We start from the raw sequence: 14,609 nt of genomic DNA on the forward strand, positions 1-14,609 counted from the left end.
TCATGGCTGAATCTTTCTCCTGTCTCTCTCCATCTGCTATATCTTCTAAGTCAGTATCAACTTCTACATTGTCTGTTATCTTTAAGTCACCTGAGAACTAAACATTGTCTGTCACAGTTTTGCACAATCTGTCAACCATGGCCGATTCTTTCTCTTTCCCCAGAACTAAACATTGTCTGTCACAGTTACACACAATTTGTCAATCATGGCTGATTCTTTCTCCTGTCTCTCTCCATCAGCTATATCTTCTAAGTCAGTATCAACTTCTACATTGTCTGTTATCTTTAAGTCACCTGAGAACTAAACATTGTCTGTCACAGTTTCGCACAATCTGTCAGTCATGGCTGATTCTTTCTCCTGTCTCTCTCCATCGGCTATATCTTCTATGTCAGTATCAACTTCTACATTGTCTGTTATCTTTAAGTCACCTGAGAACTAAACATTGTCTGTCACAGTTTCGCACAATCTGTCAATCATGGCCGATTCTTTCTCTTTCCCCAGAACTAAACATCGTCTGTCACAGTTTCACACAATTTGTCAATCATGGCACTTCTCCATATGGCTGTGGTCACATTTAGAACTAAATTCATGATTATCTGGGTTACTCAGTGCATACTGGATGCAGTGGTCTGGTACACTATTTTCCTGCGTAATATGCCATCTGTAGTCACATGTGAGGTATTGCTTACCGGCTCTTATTCTTTTTGCAATATCCTGCAATAGAAAATAAAATTTAAAATTATATCAATATACTTCATGTTGTAATTTAGTAATAATTACATTGATTTTTTTTATTATTATGCATGAATATCAAGATAAGCAATATTTATCTACTTGACCTACACTTTCTAAGAGTATCGGTAATACTGAGTACCTTCAAAATGTATAATTGATTAAATGTATATAGAAAGACGGACAAAGGAACACAAATATATCTATAAACTAATTAAGAGAAGTATAAAAATGGCCATAGGCAGCTAGGATATGATCAGTTTGTTCACTGGTTAGGAATGCTTGAATAATAGTAAAAATATGACTTATAAATACCCTGCTGCTCTCAAATTTTTTTTTAGATAATTTTTTTCAAATACATATTCCCATGTAAATCCCTGTGTGTAAGATTACGCACACTGCAAAAATGAACATAGCATTAACTCTTTGAGCCCTTAATTTGGCTCAGAAGAGCTTAAAATCACCCCCCATATCCATGGTTTTGTCCTTTCTTAATTATCTCCCCTTGGAAGAGGGTATCATTGTACAAAATTCTCTTTACCCATAAATAATTGTATAAGACTGGTTAACATTACATGGTACAATCGGACAATTCATTTTGAAAGGAAGACGGAAATTTGAAAGGTCTGCATAAGGATAACGCATCGTCGGATACTTACTGGTGATCTCCTCTTTTATTGATAAGTAAAAAAGGAGATCACCTGTGGGTATCCAATGATGAGGATAACGATAAGTATGAAAGATTAAGCCTTTCTCTCTTACGTTTCTCTTAGCTAACAAGGAATGCCAAAATTAAGCTAACGAACATAAATATTTATACCTGTGAAACATGTGACAATGCACCATAACTTTCCATTGCTTCTGCTATAGAAATCATCTTCTCCAGTGAGCATATACCATCAGCAGTAGTGTTGTCCAGTCCACACAGACTCTTCCTTTGAGTTGCAGAACAGTTCCTTAGTAATTCGTAAAGTGTTGACCTTTTGCACGGATGAAAGCTAGTTTCTTCACAGTATGCTGTGTAAGAGGAAATTATTCTACTACCTATTACTGTTCTTACAATGTCAGGTATATGTATCTTTTGTCCTGTGGACAGTTTAAGTGTTCTCTCTCCAAATGCAACATCTTGGACATACTGTGGTTGAGATATAAAGTCAACAAAGTGCTGCACCTATAAAATTAAACAAATACATGTGTTTAAATATGTACTGTATACTTTTAATTTATTATACCCCCGGCAAACGAAGTTTGGGGGGGTATATAGGAATCACCTTGTCCATCTGTCCGTCCGTCTGTCTGTCTATCCGTCTGTCTGTCCATATGTCATTTTGCGCGCACGTGCGTGCGTGCGCGCACACGTGTAACACGTGAAATGACCAATATAATAGATATAGCCGTAACTTTTTAAATTTTGGATGAAATGCTTTGAAACTCATAATATAAGGATATATTAGTAGTATAGACATGATGACATGGTCAAAATAGCAAGATCTCACGCGCATGCACGTGCGCTTCGCTCTGATTGGCTAAAACTAAAAGTCTAAATATCTTTTTTGTTTTCTGACAAAATCCTTTGAAATTTTGAACTTAGTCATACATTATGAAGATCTACAGCATGATATATAAGAATAATCATGAACGCACGCATATGCACGTGTGCTGCAATCTGTTTGGCTAAAACTTTAAATGCCTACAACTGTCTTGGTTCTCAATAATACAGGTTGAAATTTCGAATATGAATAGATATAATGAATGCCTACATTAAATTACTATCAAAAGTAAATGCAAGGACGTGCATGCACATGCGCCCGCACACAATGCATTAAACGACAGTATACTTGAGTTTTTGATGTTCATGCAAAATTAAGAACTTCTAAATGTCAAGATATGTAACATACTGAAGCATGCAGATCTTTTGACCATTAACCTTGAAACTAAGGTCAAGGTCACTGGTTACCTGAATAAAATGTTGATAATAGCTACATGTATTTTCCAAAATCACCTTGACCTATGAACTTGAAATCGACCTTAACCTTTTTCCTTGACCCAAGGGTAAAAAGAAACATGAAGTACATGTACATGTATCTAGAAACACCTTTCAGAGTTTATTTCGGTTGGCAGGATAGAAGTTAAAGAGGTGGTGGTTTTTAATGACCTTGACCTTTTATCCAAATGTGACAATCAATCTTAAGTTCTTGGAGTAAGATACAAGATTCAACTCCAACGTTAAATAGGTTAAGAATAAAAATATCCCCCCCTCCACCGCAACAACCAAACAAATCAAATTAATGGCAACGTAGAGAATCGCTGTTAAACTCAAATAACACCTCGGACCCACATAAAATTTCAGGAGAAATGCAGAAAAGAGCTCGAGGAAAGTGTATTAAAATATTTGATTTGAGTTTCCAAAGTATATAGAAATTATTAATTTATACGGAAAAAATTACAAATTCTGTCGTATTTAAAATTAAAGTGCAGATGAACAAAGTTGGTATATAAGCCTTTTATAGCCTATTTATTCAGATGTCGTTAATAGCATTCAATTCAACTGATTTGAAATAAAATGTTAATACCAAGCATCCTTCATTTATTTTACCTTTGAAATTTATTTGAATTTTTTTTAGAATTACGCAATCCCCAGAAATAGCGATTTTCGGTATATTAAAAATCAATATACATGTACGCTCCTTCGTAAAATAATCAGGTATTTGCATTCATGAAAAAATATTAATAAGAAGGTTTTAAACAATATTGGTCACATTAGCTGACACGAATGTCTTTTTAAACATCTCTTGTAAACCTCAGAAAGTAGCCCCCTATGCATTGGAAAAAATGAATAGTTCCGGTCAAAAACCTTTATATATTTATTTACAAAGTATATAAAATTTACTAGGCACAGGTACCAGAGTTGTCAAAATGGTCTAAGAAGAAATATAAAAAAAAAAATCTGTACAGAAAAGAAAATCCCTTTTCCATGTATGGAACTACTATTGAATAAGTTCATTTTGATTGGTTAGCTATCGGCGTGACACCCTTAGTCGACTTTAACTCTGCCTTGTCGTTGGAATAAAACCAACTCTGAGCCCGAGGTTAAAATAAGCAGAGAAATAAAATGTGAATCGATATATTAAAAAATGATATATGCTTGAAAATGGTAACTTTATATATGTATTTTTTTTTATTTGCGGGGTAGAAAGATATGTTAATCGCTTAACCAACATGTCATAATCATCTTGCATATGCATGTACATGTACGTGTGCGTGCATGCAAAACCTTAAACGATACATAGTTGAAATCATTGTAACTTTTATATTCTTAAATGAAATCCTTGGATACTTAGCATATTTATAAAAGGTCTTAGAGGAATAAGGCACGAAAAGGGACATGGGGAGCGTTTGGGGAACATCTGTAACGGTCCCTGTTACAATTAGTACTAGTATCATGATATTTTGGGAAAAAATCGTGATATATAACAATACAAAATTTTTAGCGAAACCCATCCCTAGGCCCAAGGGCCTTGAATTGCTCTTCTGATAAATTGTACAATCTATCACTTCTATTTGAAGCCTCTAACTCTAAATATCGTAAGAACCAAGTTGTATCAACTGAAAAAGTATGATGATTCTTAACCAGTAAGGACCAAATGTATTTTAATAAAGCTATAAAAAAAAACATAAGCAAGTTACGGTGACCTACTTTGATGGAAGTGTTCCGTGAAGACGGAAGACCTTAATTAGTAAGAAATATATCAGTCAGCATTTTTTGGTCCTATTTCATTTTTTTTCTTCTGATCAACTGTTTCTTAAAAGAAGATTTTCTTAGAGGAAGATTTTCCACTTTATTCTAAGCCTTTCTTTGATCATCTCACCTTTCAGTCTTTGGCTCTTTAATTGAATTTGATGCTTTATCAAATTTTTACTACATTTGCCCAGTGGTGAATTAAATGTGAAGTTTATGGAAAGAAGGACCTACATACAGATGATCAGAAATGCTCAACTGAGCTTTCAAATCAGGTGTGCTAAAATACAAATAACAAACCTGTTCTTGTGGAAGTCTAGAGAACTTGGTTGACTTGGGCAACTTCTGAGGCTCAGCCATACCACCTTTCTTCGAGTAATCTCTTGCTACATCTATTTTGTACTTGGTGACATTCGGAAAGGATTCTAATAGTGTATTTTTCTGGAAGTGACTGGAAATTACTGACAAAATCTGCTTTTGTAACAAAGGGGAATGTGAGGCCTCCTGATATGCCTTCACAAAAGCCTGAAGAAGCTTGTCATCAGAGGAGGTATTTAGCACATCTGATTTATCTGTAATTTTTTCTAGCAGTAGTTGGGACTGAGATGGAGCAATGAATTCTAACAACTGTAAAACTATCTCCTTGGCTCTCCGCTCATAATATCTCTGTGTTCTAGGTGCAGATTCAGTCAATGGTACTGATAGTTGTGATCTGAAATAGGATGGAAATACACTACACTGAAATACAAAATGCAGTTTTTCTTGTCATAAATCCATAATATCCATATTCAGAAGAGAGAAGGATGAGATTAAAAAATAATTCTACAGAAAACTTGTTTAGTATGAACATGGATATTCATAGGTCCCAGTGATCACATAATAACCAAGTTATGCTGTAATGGCATTATCTATTAAACAGAGACAATTTGATATACATGTATTAGCAACAGGTTCCAAAGGGATCATGATTTGAACGATTCAGTCTATTATCAATAGTGTACCTGTTTTTGGTACAGAAACAATCAATTAATCTTAAATAATCTCACTGGGTGATACATATTGATGAAGCCTTTATATTCCTTTTTATCAATGAAGCCTTTATATTCCTTTTTATAGCTATGATCCACTTTTACATCTCCTCTGCTCTCCTGGTTGGTCATGATTAGAACAAACTTTAATCTACACTACCCGACAATGCTTCCATATAAATATGAACAATCACTGCAGCTTTTGGTGTTTTTGAGAAGATTTTCCTATAAAGAATTCTTATGTAAAAATTTGATACCTGATTTTTGCCTCACCCTAACCCTGGGGGCATGATTTTTACAAATTTGAATCTACTCTACTAGAGGAAGCTTCCACATGAGTTTCAATTTTCATGGTCCAGTGGTTTAAGATTTTCCCTATGTATTCCTACGTTAAACTTTGAACACCCACCCCACCCCCTTCATGGACCCACCCTACCTCTGGGGGGGGGCAAGATTTGTACAAATTTGAATCTACACTACCTAAGGATAATTCCACATGAGTTTCATCTTTCATGGCCCAGTGGCTCTTGAAAAGAAGATTTTTAAAAGCTGCCATTAATTTTTCAACAATTCATTATTATCTTTCCTTAGAAGAGGGCGCGACCCTTCATTTGAACAAACTTGAATCCCCTTCACCCAAGAATACTTTGTGGCAAGTTTGGTTGAAATTGGCCCAGTGTTTCTTGAGAAAAAGATGAAATTGTAAAAAGTTTCTGACAATGATGACAACAATTATTTCAGACAACAGACAAATTTTGATCAGAAAAGCTCAGAGGAGCCTTCAGCTCAGGTGAGGTTAAAAACAGTGATCAATATGTACATATATGACATTTTTTTTACCTTAGTGGATCAAGACTCCCATTGGATAAAAGACTTATAACTTCATTTATTATCTCTAATGAAGAAGACTCTGGTTCCCACTCCTCATGACTGCTGGGTATGCTTGCTTGAGTTGTTTGTGAAGATAATAAATCTAAAACACAAAAGAAATAATCAGAAGAGAAAGTATGACTGCACCAGGAAACCCTATACACTACATAAAATGTGAAAAGAAAAGAAAAACCAGAAATCTCTGTCGAGACTGTAGCTCTACTGGTTTGTACTTTAAACAAAGAAAAGTGGCAGTAGGGACTTGAAACCTCACAACAGCAATAATAGAATAATGATCATGTATCTTCACAACAGCAAAAACAGAATAATGATCATGTATCTCAGTGAACAATACTTGCATGCCACATAATACATGTACTATAATCAGACTGAAACTGTATTTGGTATTGCATTTTTTATGTATTTCATAGAAATTTCTTATTTTTAGTAACCATGGCAACACCATTCAACGAAATCAAAAACCAATAAAAAGAATTATGTATCTTAATGTAGTCTACTTCTGTGTCAAGTTATATTGAAATCAAGACTCAAACTGTAGGAGAAGTAGCATTTTGAATGTTTTTCACAGAAATTTCTATTTTTAGTAACCAGGGCAACACCGTTCATCGAAATCAAAAACTGATATACTGTCTACTTGTGTAGTCTACTTGAGTGCCAAGTAATACTGAAATCAAACCAAAGCTGTAGGAGGAGTAGCATTTTGAAAAATTGTTTACAGACAGACAGACAGACAGACGGACGGACGACGGACGCATTACTATCGCATAAGCTAACTAAATAAACAAGGGGCCTTAAGGCCTGAGTAACATTAGCCCAGCTATTACTCTTTGATTTATTTTTTTTAAAGATTCTTCACCTTTATAAATTAATTACCGTACCATGAAAAATTGTGACCCCATATAACACCTAAAGGGGTCTCTGAATCTGAACTACATAGGAAATGTCAACATGTTCAGTATGAATATAACTACCCTGCTTGGGATGTAATTTGGCCAACTTAGAATCTACATTATCATCATGATCAAAGAAAGCTTTTACACAAGTTTTATCTTTTCTGACCAAGTCATTCTTTAGAAAATGACTTTTTAATGACCTTAGCCTATTTATTGCTTTTTCTTCATTATCTTCCCTTGGAAGAAGGTTTAAGTCTTTACTTGTATATTTTTGAATCCCCAATAAATCAGTTACATTTTCATAGCCAACTTCTCCTGTTTTTTTTAACAAAAATTATAGTCAATGTTTAATATATTTAGTTTCTGCATTTACATATATTATTTATTAATGAAGGAATGTTTTAAAGTTTTGTGTGAGTTATTGGTGCACTGAATGAGACTTGTCATAGATCAAGGCATATATGTGATTCACACACCAATAATTCACACTAAACTTAAAAGCATTCCTTATATTTACATTTTCCATGTCTTGAATTATCAAAAATATACTCAATATTTGAATTTCTTGCTGCCCTATTTCGTTGCATTTATAAACACAAATATGTGATTCTACAGTAAACTAAGAGTTACTAAGACTGGTCAACTACTTATTTGCAAATTTGCCTGTAAAGAAATGCCACTCATTTACAGTCTTTAAAATATTGATATATTTTTCAATTTAATCACTAGAAAAACATTTAGAATAAAAACATTTAGTGAACCTTTTCTTTTCAAACTACGCATTCAAGAATTTTATACTCACCGTAACAATCAGAACTTGTGACGGGCAGAGCAGTCTGAGAGTCATTCTTTTCATCAGTTTCATAGCCAACTTCTCCTGTTTTACAGAGTCAAAAAGATACGAAAGTAGGTAATAAGTCAGAAACGTAATGGACAGGTTTCGAAATTCAGGAAAATATCAATTAAAGGAAAACTATTTAATTATTCCTTCAAAAAGTAATCTGGAAGCGGGAAATATACATGTATAAAGACTATATAAAGACAGCCAAAGTAGTTCCGGCTGCTTAGTGCAAGTGAACTCTAGATTTTATTGATGCAGTTATCAAAACAATTTTTTATCCAATCAGAATCAAGTATTTTATAGAAATTAAATGATACATAACTCATTAAAATTTTAAATGTACTGCCATCCGTTTAGGCGTTAGTATATTACTTGAGTGTTATATGAAAAAAAAAAAACAAATATGTCACCTAATATGGTAACATTTGAAGATAATTGAGTAAAGTAAGAGTGATCAGCTATTTATTTGCAAATTAGTATATTCACCTGTAAAAAGAAACAGTCCAATGATTGTAATCAAGACTGCGATAAAATGACAATCATCATAAAAGGTGACACTCAATAAAAATTATTTTGCGGACAAACAGACGGAGAGACAGACAGAAAGACAGACAGACAGACAGACAGACAGACAGAAAGACAGACAGACGGACATGACAAAAACTATATAGGATTCCTCAACTCACAATGAATAATCAATAATGAAATTGAGATTATCAGAAATATTGATACATGTATTTATTATGAATTATTTTTATAATTTACAGTGTTTTCTCTTTATTTCAAAGTCAAGGGTTATAGATATCAGCAGTAACAGGCTAGGGACTGAGTTTATGAACAGAATATCTGTGGATTTCACAACAATTTTTTATATCAAAGGTAGCATTTTCTTCAATTGAAGCACTGAATTTAGCTGTTAGCTGGCTCTTAGGGTAAATACTGAATTATGATCATAATAGAAAGAGATTTTATTTCATTCTGTCTTTGTTTTTATTTATATAATACAACTATATAATAGTCAGCTAATCTAAATGTTATCATATTATATATGCATACTTTTTTTAAGCACAATGTCATGAGGTTATATGCATGTTTACAATAGTTATCAAATCCAATTTATTTATAAAAATTTGAAAGACAAAATTAATTAAATTTTGAAAAATATGTTTCAGTCAAGTGGACTATTACACTGATATTTTTCAAAATATACTTTTACAAACAGTGCTCATATGCTGATATGCATGCTAAATAGTACAGGCTCAATACCTCTCAAAAGTCTAATTATGTACTATGTACCTAGTAGTGTATCAGCCCTTATACAGATGTTTTGGACTATAGATGTCTGACTTCATGAGACAGCACCCAGGAACTACGACTGTCTTACTCTCAGGGCTGAGATATCTATGCCTCAGCTCATTGTCAAAGCTAGGCTTGTCTCGCCCTTAATTTTCATATTATATTTCTGTTTAATTTGTGTGAAATGAGTAAAATCTTTAATTAATTATTAGAGAGAAATATTAATTTTGTTTAATTTTTAAAATTTTACCAGTATATTTAACATGTTTAAAAAAATATTTATCTAAAGAAGAATATTGAGAAAATTGTTTTTAAAAAGTGCGCCAAATGAAAGTACTTGTACATGAACATCCCACCACTATTTTGATCTCGTCCCTGGTATTAGCTGTCAGATGGTTGGCCCGTGCCCTTAGAGCTTGGGCGACATTATCTGCTCGTACTGATACCTGGGCCAAGATCAAAACAGCAGTGTGATGTTCTACATATGCTGCCTGTAGCATACATCACTGGCATGGTCAGTGACTCAGAAGTCAAGTTCAGGGTCACAAAATCAGCAATCTTAATATTTTTCAAAAGCCATAGTCCCTGAACAAATTTGTGGACACCTCTATATAACAGTCTTGAGATACAATGTATGACAAATTAAACATACAGACAGACATGAGGTAAAGTGTCACGTACACTGCTTTAAAGGCGTCAACATAAAAAATACCTGAATTGCATCCATTTTCAGTGTCTGCATTGTTCCCAAAACAACTCACATTGCTTCTGTTTAAGAGTGCAATCATCTTAGTGTGAACAACTCTGCACTTCTTGCAAATGGCTTTTAAAGAAAATAATTGATAAATATACTTGTATATCACTAAGTCTTTGTTAATATTTTTATCATATATACTTTAAGTAATAACAAAACATTAATTTAGAGTCCCTAAAAGACTGAAGAGTCTATCAGAGTTTAAAACTTAAATTTTACTTCAAAAGAAAGAGTTGTTCGTTTATTGGGTACTATTTAAAATCAATTTTATATTTTACAAAAATATAAAGAGTGGGTTCTTTTGAGTTCAAAATCAAACTTCACCATAATTATAAATTTAATAGGGGCCTGATAAAATTCATTGATTTGTGTATTGTATATGCATCACCTTGATCACTTTAAAGGTACACAACAGTTTTGTTTTATGCTTGTATACATCATTACATGCACAATAACAAACCATGATATATACCTGAACCAATGGGAACAAGACAGTTGAACATGTAGAATATTTCACTTGAACAATTCTTGTTCACTGCTCTGTCCGCTACGTTCCCAACTCCACTGTGCAGAGGATAATCGCATTTGGTCTTTTTCCTCCAATACAGGCCCAACGAATCACGGTGCTCTTTACAAACTAAAATTAGCTGCTTGCTATAGTCACTGACGTCATATAACCCACCTCTATTGAGAATGAGGTCTATCTCAGATACGTCCCCTTTAGTTTTTAAGTACCTGAGATGGGCACCTGTACTCTTTACACACTGTATAAGGTTCACGAGATCACCGGAACACTGACCATGGTCAGTAAATCTGCATTTTAACTCTGGTGGATAATGGCAAAACAATTCGTCTGCCATCTTTTTCACTGAATTGTAGGACCGGGCTAAATGACACCATATATATTGAAATAATTTTTAAAGTATCTTTAACTGTTTTTTCATCAGTTAAAAATTTAGTTTCATTCATTCATCGTATAATATAATTTCTTCATCGCATATAAATTAGAAAATAAATAAATGCTGAGAGGAAATTGCAAAGAGAGGTAACTCTTGCATCATTTTCCACATCAAACTAGGTATTATTTGATTACATATTTATTTGGAACAAAGACAGTGCCCGCCAATTTTTGGATTGATTCGTTTAGCCTACATATTCTTTTATTTTTTGAAAAACAAAGTTTTCTTATCAAGCACAAGTATTAGGTTTTAAACGATTTTAACTCACTTGTTGATTCCAATGAAATATATAGTAAATATACTCGTTGACTCGGTAACATTAATTGGTCTGTAAAAAAGTTAATTTACAATACTTTGAATTTTGGTCAACAAAATTATTATTTGGGCTGTAAATGAAATATAATTCAAACATACTTTGTGACTTTGCTGGATAAGCATGTGCCAGTTTTTTTTTATTTTGCCTGATATTCAGTGGACGACCTCTTAATTTGCTAATATAAAGAAAATGAAAAACTTAAAAGACACCGACATCGTTCGAGGTCCACACTGCCCCGTACGTGTTTTGCAGGAAAAACTCCTGACCTGTACTGTTCGTTTGACCACAAACACAACCAGTTGATCTAATTTATAGCAAATAAGAAATCGTCTCACACTCTGTCTAGTTGTTTTAAAGTTGTAGTTTGCTTCGAGTAGTTTCCTTATTTTTACAGTTGAAGGCCCAGACGCATGATATTTGATAATGGTGTTTCGAACAGGCAGGCACAATCTCCGTCCTCCTTTCACAGGCTCCGTAGCGAGAAATAAACCAAAATGACTTATTTGGTCATTACACGATTCAAAAATCATTGGGGGCGTGGTTTGCATAATTAACCAAAGAACGGTACGGTTCGTTTCTTGCACGGAACGGTACGCTTTGTGGACGGTACGGTACGCTTTGTGAACGGAACGGTACGCTTTGTTCACGGTACGGTACGCTTTCTGCACGGAACGGTTCGCTTTGTGCACGGAACGGTACGTTTTGTTCACGGTACGGTACGCTTTCTGCACGGAACGGTACGGTTCGTTTCTGAGGTGTAGTAGCACGGTTTAGGGTCTGTACATACATAAAAATTTCAAGAAAGTAAAATTTTGTTTTTCTAGCTTATTTTTTAGAAAAATAATGAATTTTCATATAAAATCTTTGTAAAAACTGCTTTTAAAAATATCATGATATTATCATGATATTGTGGGGAAAATTCGTGATATATTTTGATACGAAATTTTTGGCGATACCCATCCCTACTTCAAAGGGTCGTAATGACCCTTGGTTTTAAAAGTTAACAGAAACACTGTAGATCAGTCAATCATCATTTTATGCTTCATGAATTTTTTAGACTATTTTCTTGTACTGTACCTTACAGGGGGTTTCAGTTTTTGTTGACTTCAGTAAAAAAACTTATGACTTCCCCTTAAACCCCAAGTATTCTTACAGAAAAAGAGATCCATTTGTTAAACAGGGCCATTTCCAGATTACTGTAAAGAGAGGTGTGTTGAGGATCTTAGAAAGGGTACACTTTTCTTCCAATTAAGTCAATTTTTTTAATGAATAGTTAATACAATTTGGTTGAGGTCTGTTGTATTTTGGAAATTATTTTTTAATATTTTAGTGAACAAAATCTTGCAACATTTACCTTAAAACAGATGAAAACTGGCAAATTTATCATAAGTCAGAAAAAAGGAGCACTTTTTCTTCCATAAAACTGTAACATTTTGCATAAGATTCTTAATTAAAAACAAAAATTAAAATGGATATATGAATAACACCAGTATTTACTCTGTAAATTATACCATGTTGAGTAAAAAAAATTCAGTTTACTTAAAATCATTCCTAACAAACCGATCCTTATATTGCTTGATCTAAGCATTTAAAAATTTAGTTATAAAAGAATATATTATAGTGTATATTCAGATGGTTGAATGATAGACCATGTTAAGTTAATAACTCATTTCTATAAAATGTTAATTGTTTCTGGAATTTCAGGAACTTGATATAGATACACAATAAAAAGACATATGAGAGGCATTTTCCTTTATTAAATCAGTATTCAGTAATAACCTTGAAGAAAAATGTTTCTGTTGTTTCCAAAGAAAATAATAGGAAATGCTTTTGAATTGTTGTGCTGCACAATCTGCTTTGTTATCTTGCAGGCAATTTATTCCTCCCAAGCAAAGAGCAAGATTTGATGAATTCCATAAATATCAAAGAGCAAATATGATCAATTTTGATGAAGAGGCCTCCAAATTTGATCATGCTCACACAGACAGAAGGTAAAACAGTTTATAATAAAGATCTATTTCCTTTTCACAAGCTCAAGGGATTGTTTGACATAATTGCTAAGATATATGAAATGAAATACTGAAGATTCAGTTGGTTTGTGATATGATGAAGTTTGTTATGACCCAGACATCTCTATCACGATGCTATCATCATTAAGTTATCCCAAGTGGAAAAAATCTTTTACCACTGAAAGGTATTTTATTCATATTACAGTAAAACTTGTTTAGTACGAACACAGATATAGCGAATTCACGGATATAACGAAGTTTTTCTGGGTCCCCGGCAAAATTCTTAACAAATCTTTGTAAAATTTTACGGTTATAACGAACTCTGATATAATGAATTTACGGATATAGCGAACTGATTTTGAGTCCCAGTTGAGGTTAAATATAATGAAATTTACATCTTTTATAACGAACTTTCAAAGATCTCAAAATTTGATAAATTGAACTGACTTTATTTTCTTTCAGCATTTGTATATAAAATTCAATTCATAATAAAACCTTAGTTATCGAAGGTATGTTTTGTAATATTTGCTTCCCTAAGATATTTGATAGTAACACTTGAAGGAAAACATGCATATTGCGAATTCGCTATATATGGTTATACAAATTCGTTATACGGATATAATGAATTACAGATATAGCGAATTAAATTCACAGGTCCCCACGACTTTGCTATAATGGAGTTTTACTGTATATATTGTGATACAGTAATATCTGACTCATTCAGATACCACTGATCCCTTTCACTGAAATTTGCAAGATTTTGGAATTCACAACATTCAGATTAGACAAGTTTCACTGTATATTTATATACAGAAAGATATTATCTTTTTCTACTTTGAGTATACATTTTAAGTAGCAGGTTTTTTTTTCATTATATAAATGTCTTTTCAGAGTAATCCAAGTCTTTCGAGAGGGAGGTAGCTTTGGCTTTGTGATCAAGGGAAACAACCCTGTGTGTATTGAGTCGGTGGACCCTATGGGACCCGCTGATAAGGCGGGGCTTCAGGCCGGGGACGTGATTCTGAAGCTCAATAACATCGATGTCAGGTAAAGATTTACAGTTGTTCCTCGTGCAATTCACTCACATGCTTAATCATTCCCAGCAACAAGGGTGTACAATTAAGCTTACACAAATCACTTACTTACTTAAA

At 33.4% G+C, this 14,609-nt stretch overlaps 2 protein-coding genes across 2 annotated transcripts in view; one reads left to right on the forward strand and one right to left on the reverse strand.

The window, feature by feature from the left end:
- Positions 1 to 14,609, forward strand: part of LOC134276435 (delphilin-like) — a gene marked incomplete at its 3' end in the record, with an annotated part of 42,938 nt that overhangs the window by 8,045 nt on the left and 20,284 nt on the right. Inside the window, exons 4-5 of the mRNA XM_062758694.1 lie at positions 13,321 to 13,440; positions 14,350 to 14,505. Of these exons, the coding sequence (XP_062614678.1) occupies positions 13,321 to 13,440; positions 14,350 to 14,505 (276 nt within the window). The remainder of the gene's footprint in view (positions 1 to 13,320; positions 13,441 to 14,349; positions 14,506 to 14,609) is intronic.
- Positions 1,350 to 11,288, reverse strand: LOC134276418 (uncharacterized). The gene is made up of 6 exons (XM_062758672.1): positions 10,647 to 11,288; positions 10,133 to 10,243; positions 8,086 to 8,160; positions 6,340 to 6,472; positions 4,772 to 5,183; positions 1,350 to 1,903 (listed from the first exon to the last, which is right to left on the reverse strand). The coding sequence occupies exons 1-6, from the start codon at positions 11,032 to 11,034 to the stop codon at positions 1,547 to 1,549; spliced, it is 1,476 nt and encodes a 491-aa protein (XP_062614656.1). The 5' UTR covers positions 11,035 to 11,288; the 3' UTR covers positions 1,350 to 1,546.

Source organism: Saccostrea cucullata, unplaced genomic scaffold (genome assembly GCF_032062105.1).
Source record: "Saccostrea cucullata isolate Sc308-1 unplaced genomic scaffold, CSIRO_AGI_Scuc_v1 ctg349, whole genome shotgun sequence".
Lineage (NCBI taxonomy): Eukaryota > Metazoa > Mollusca > Bivalvia > Ostreida > Ostreidae > Saccostrea > Saccostrea cuccullata.

Excerpts from the sequence above, each read along its gene's own strand:
- LOC134276418 (XM_062758672.1), bottom strand. The coding sequence starts at position 11,034 with ATGGCAGACGAATTGTTTTGCCATTATCCACCAGAGTTAAAATGCAGA. Across the intron at positions 10,244-10,646 it reads TCTTGTTCCCATTGGTTCAG|CCATTTGCAAGAAGTGCAGA; the intron begins GTATATATCATG and ends TTTCTTTAAAAG. Across the intron at positions 5,184-6,339 it reads GGGAGTCTTGATCCACTAAG|ATCACAACTATCAGTACCAT; the intron begins GTAAAAAAAATG and ends ATCCTATTTCAG.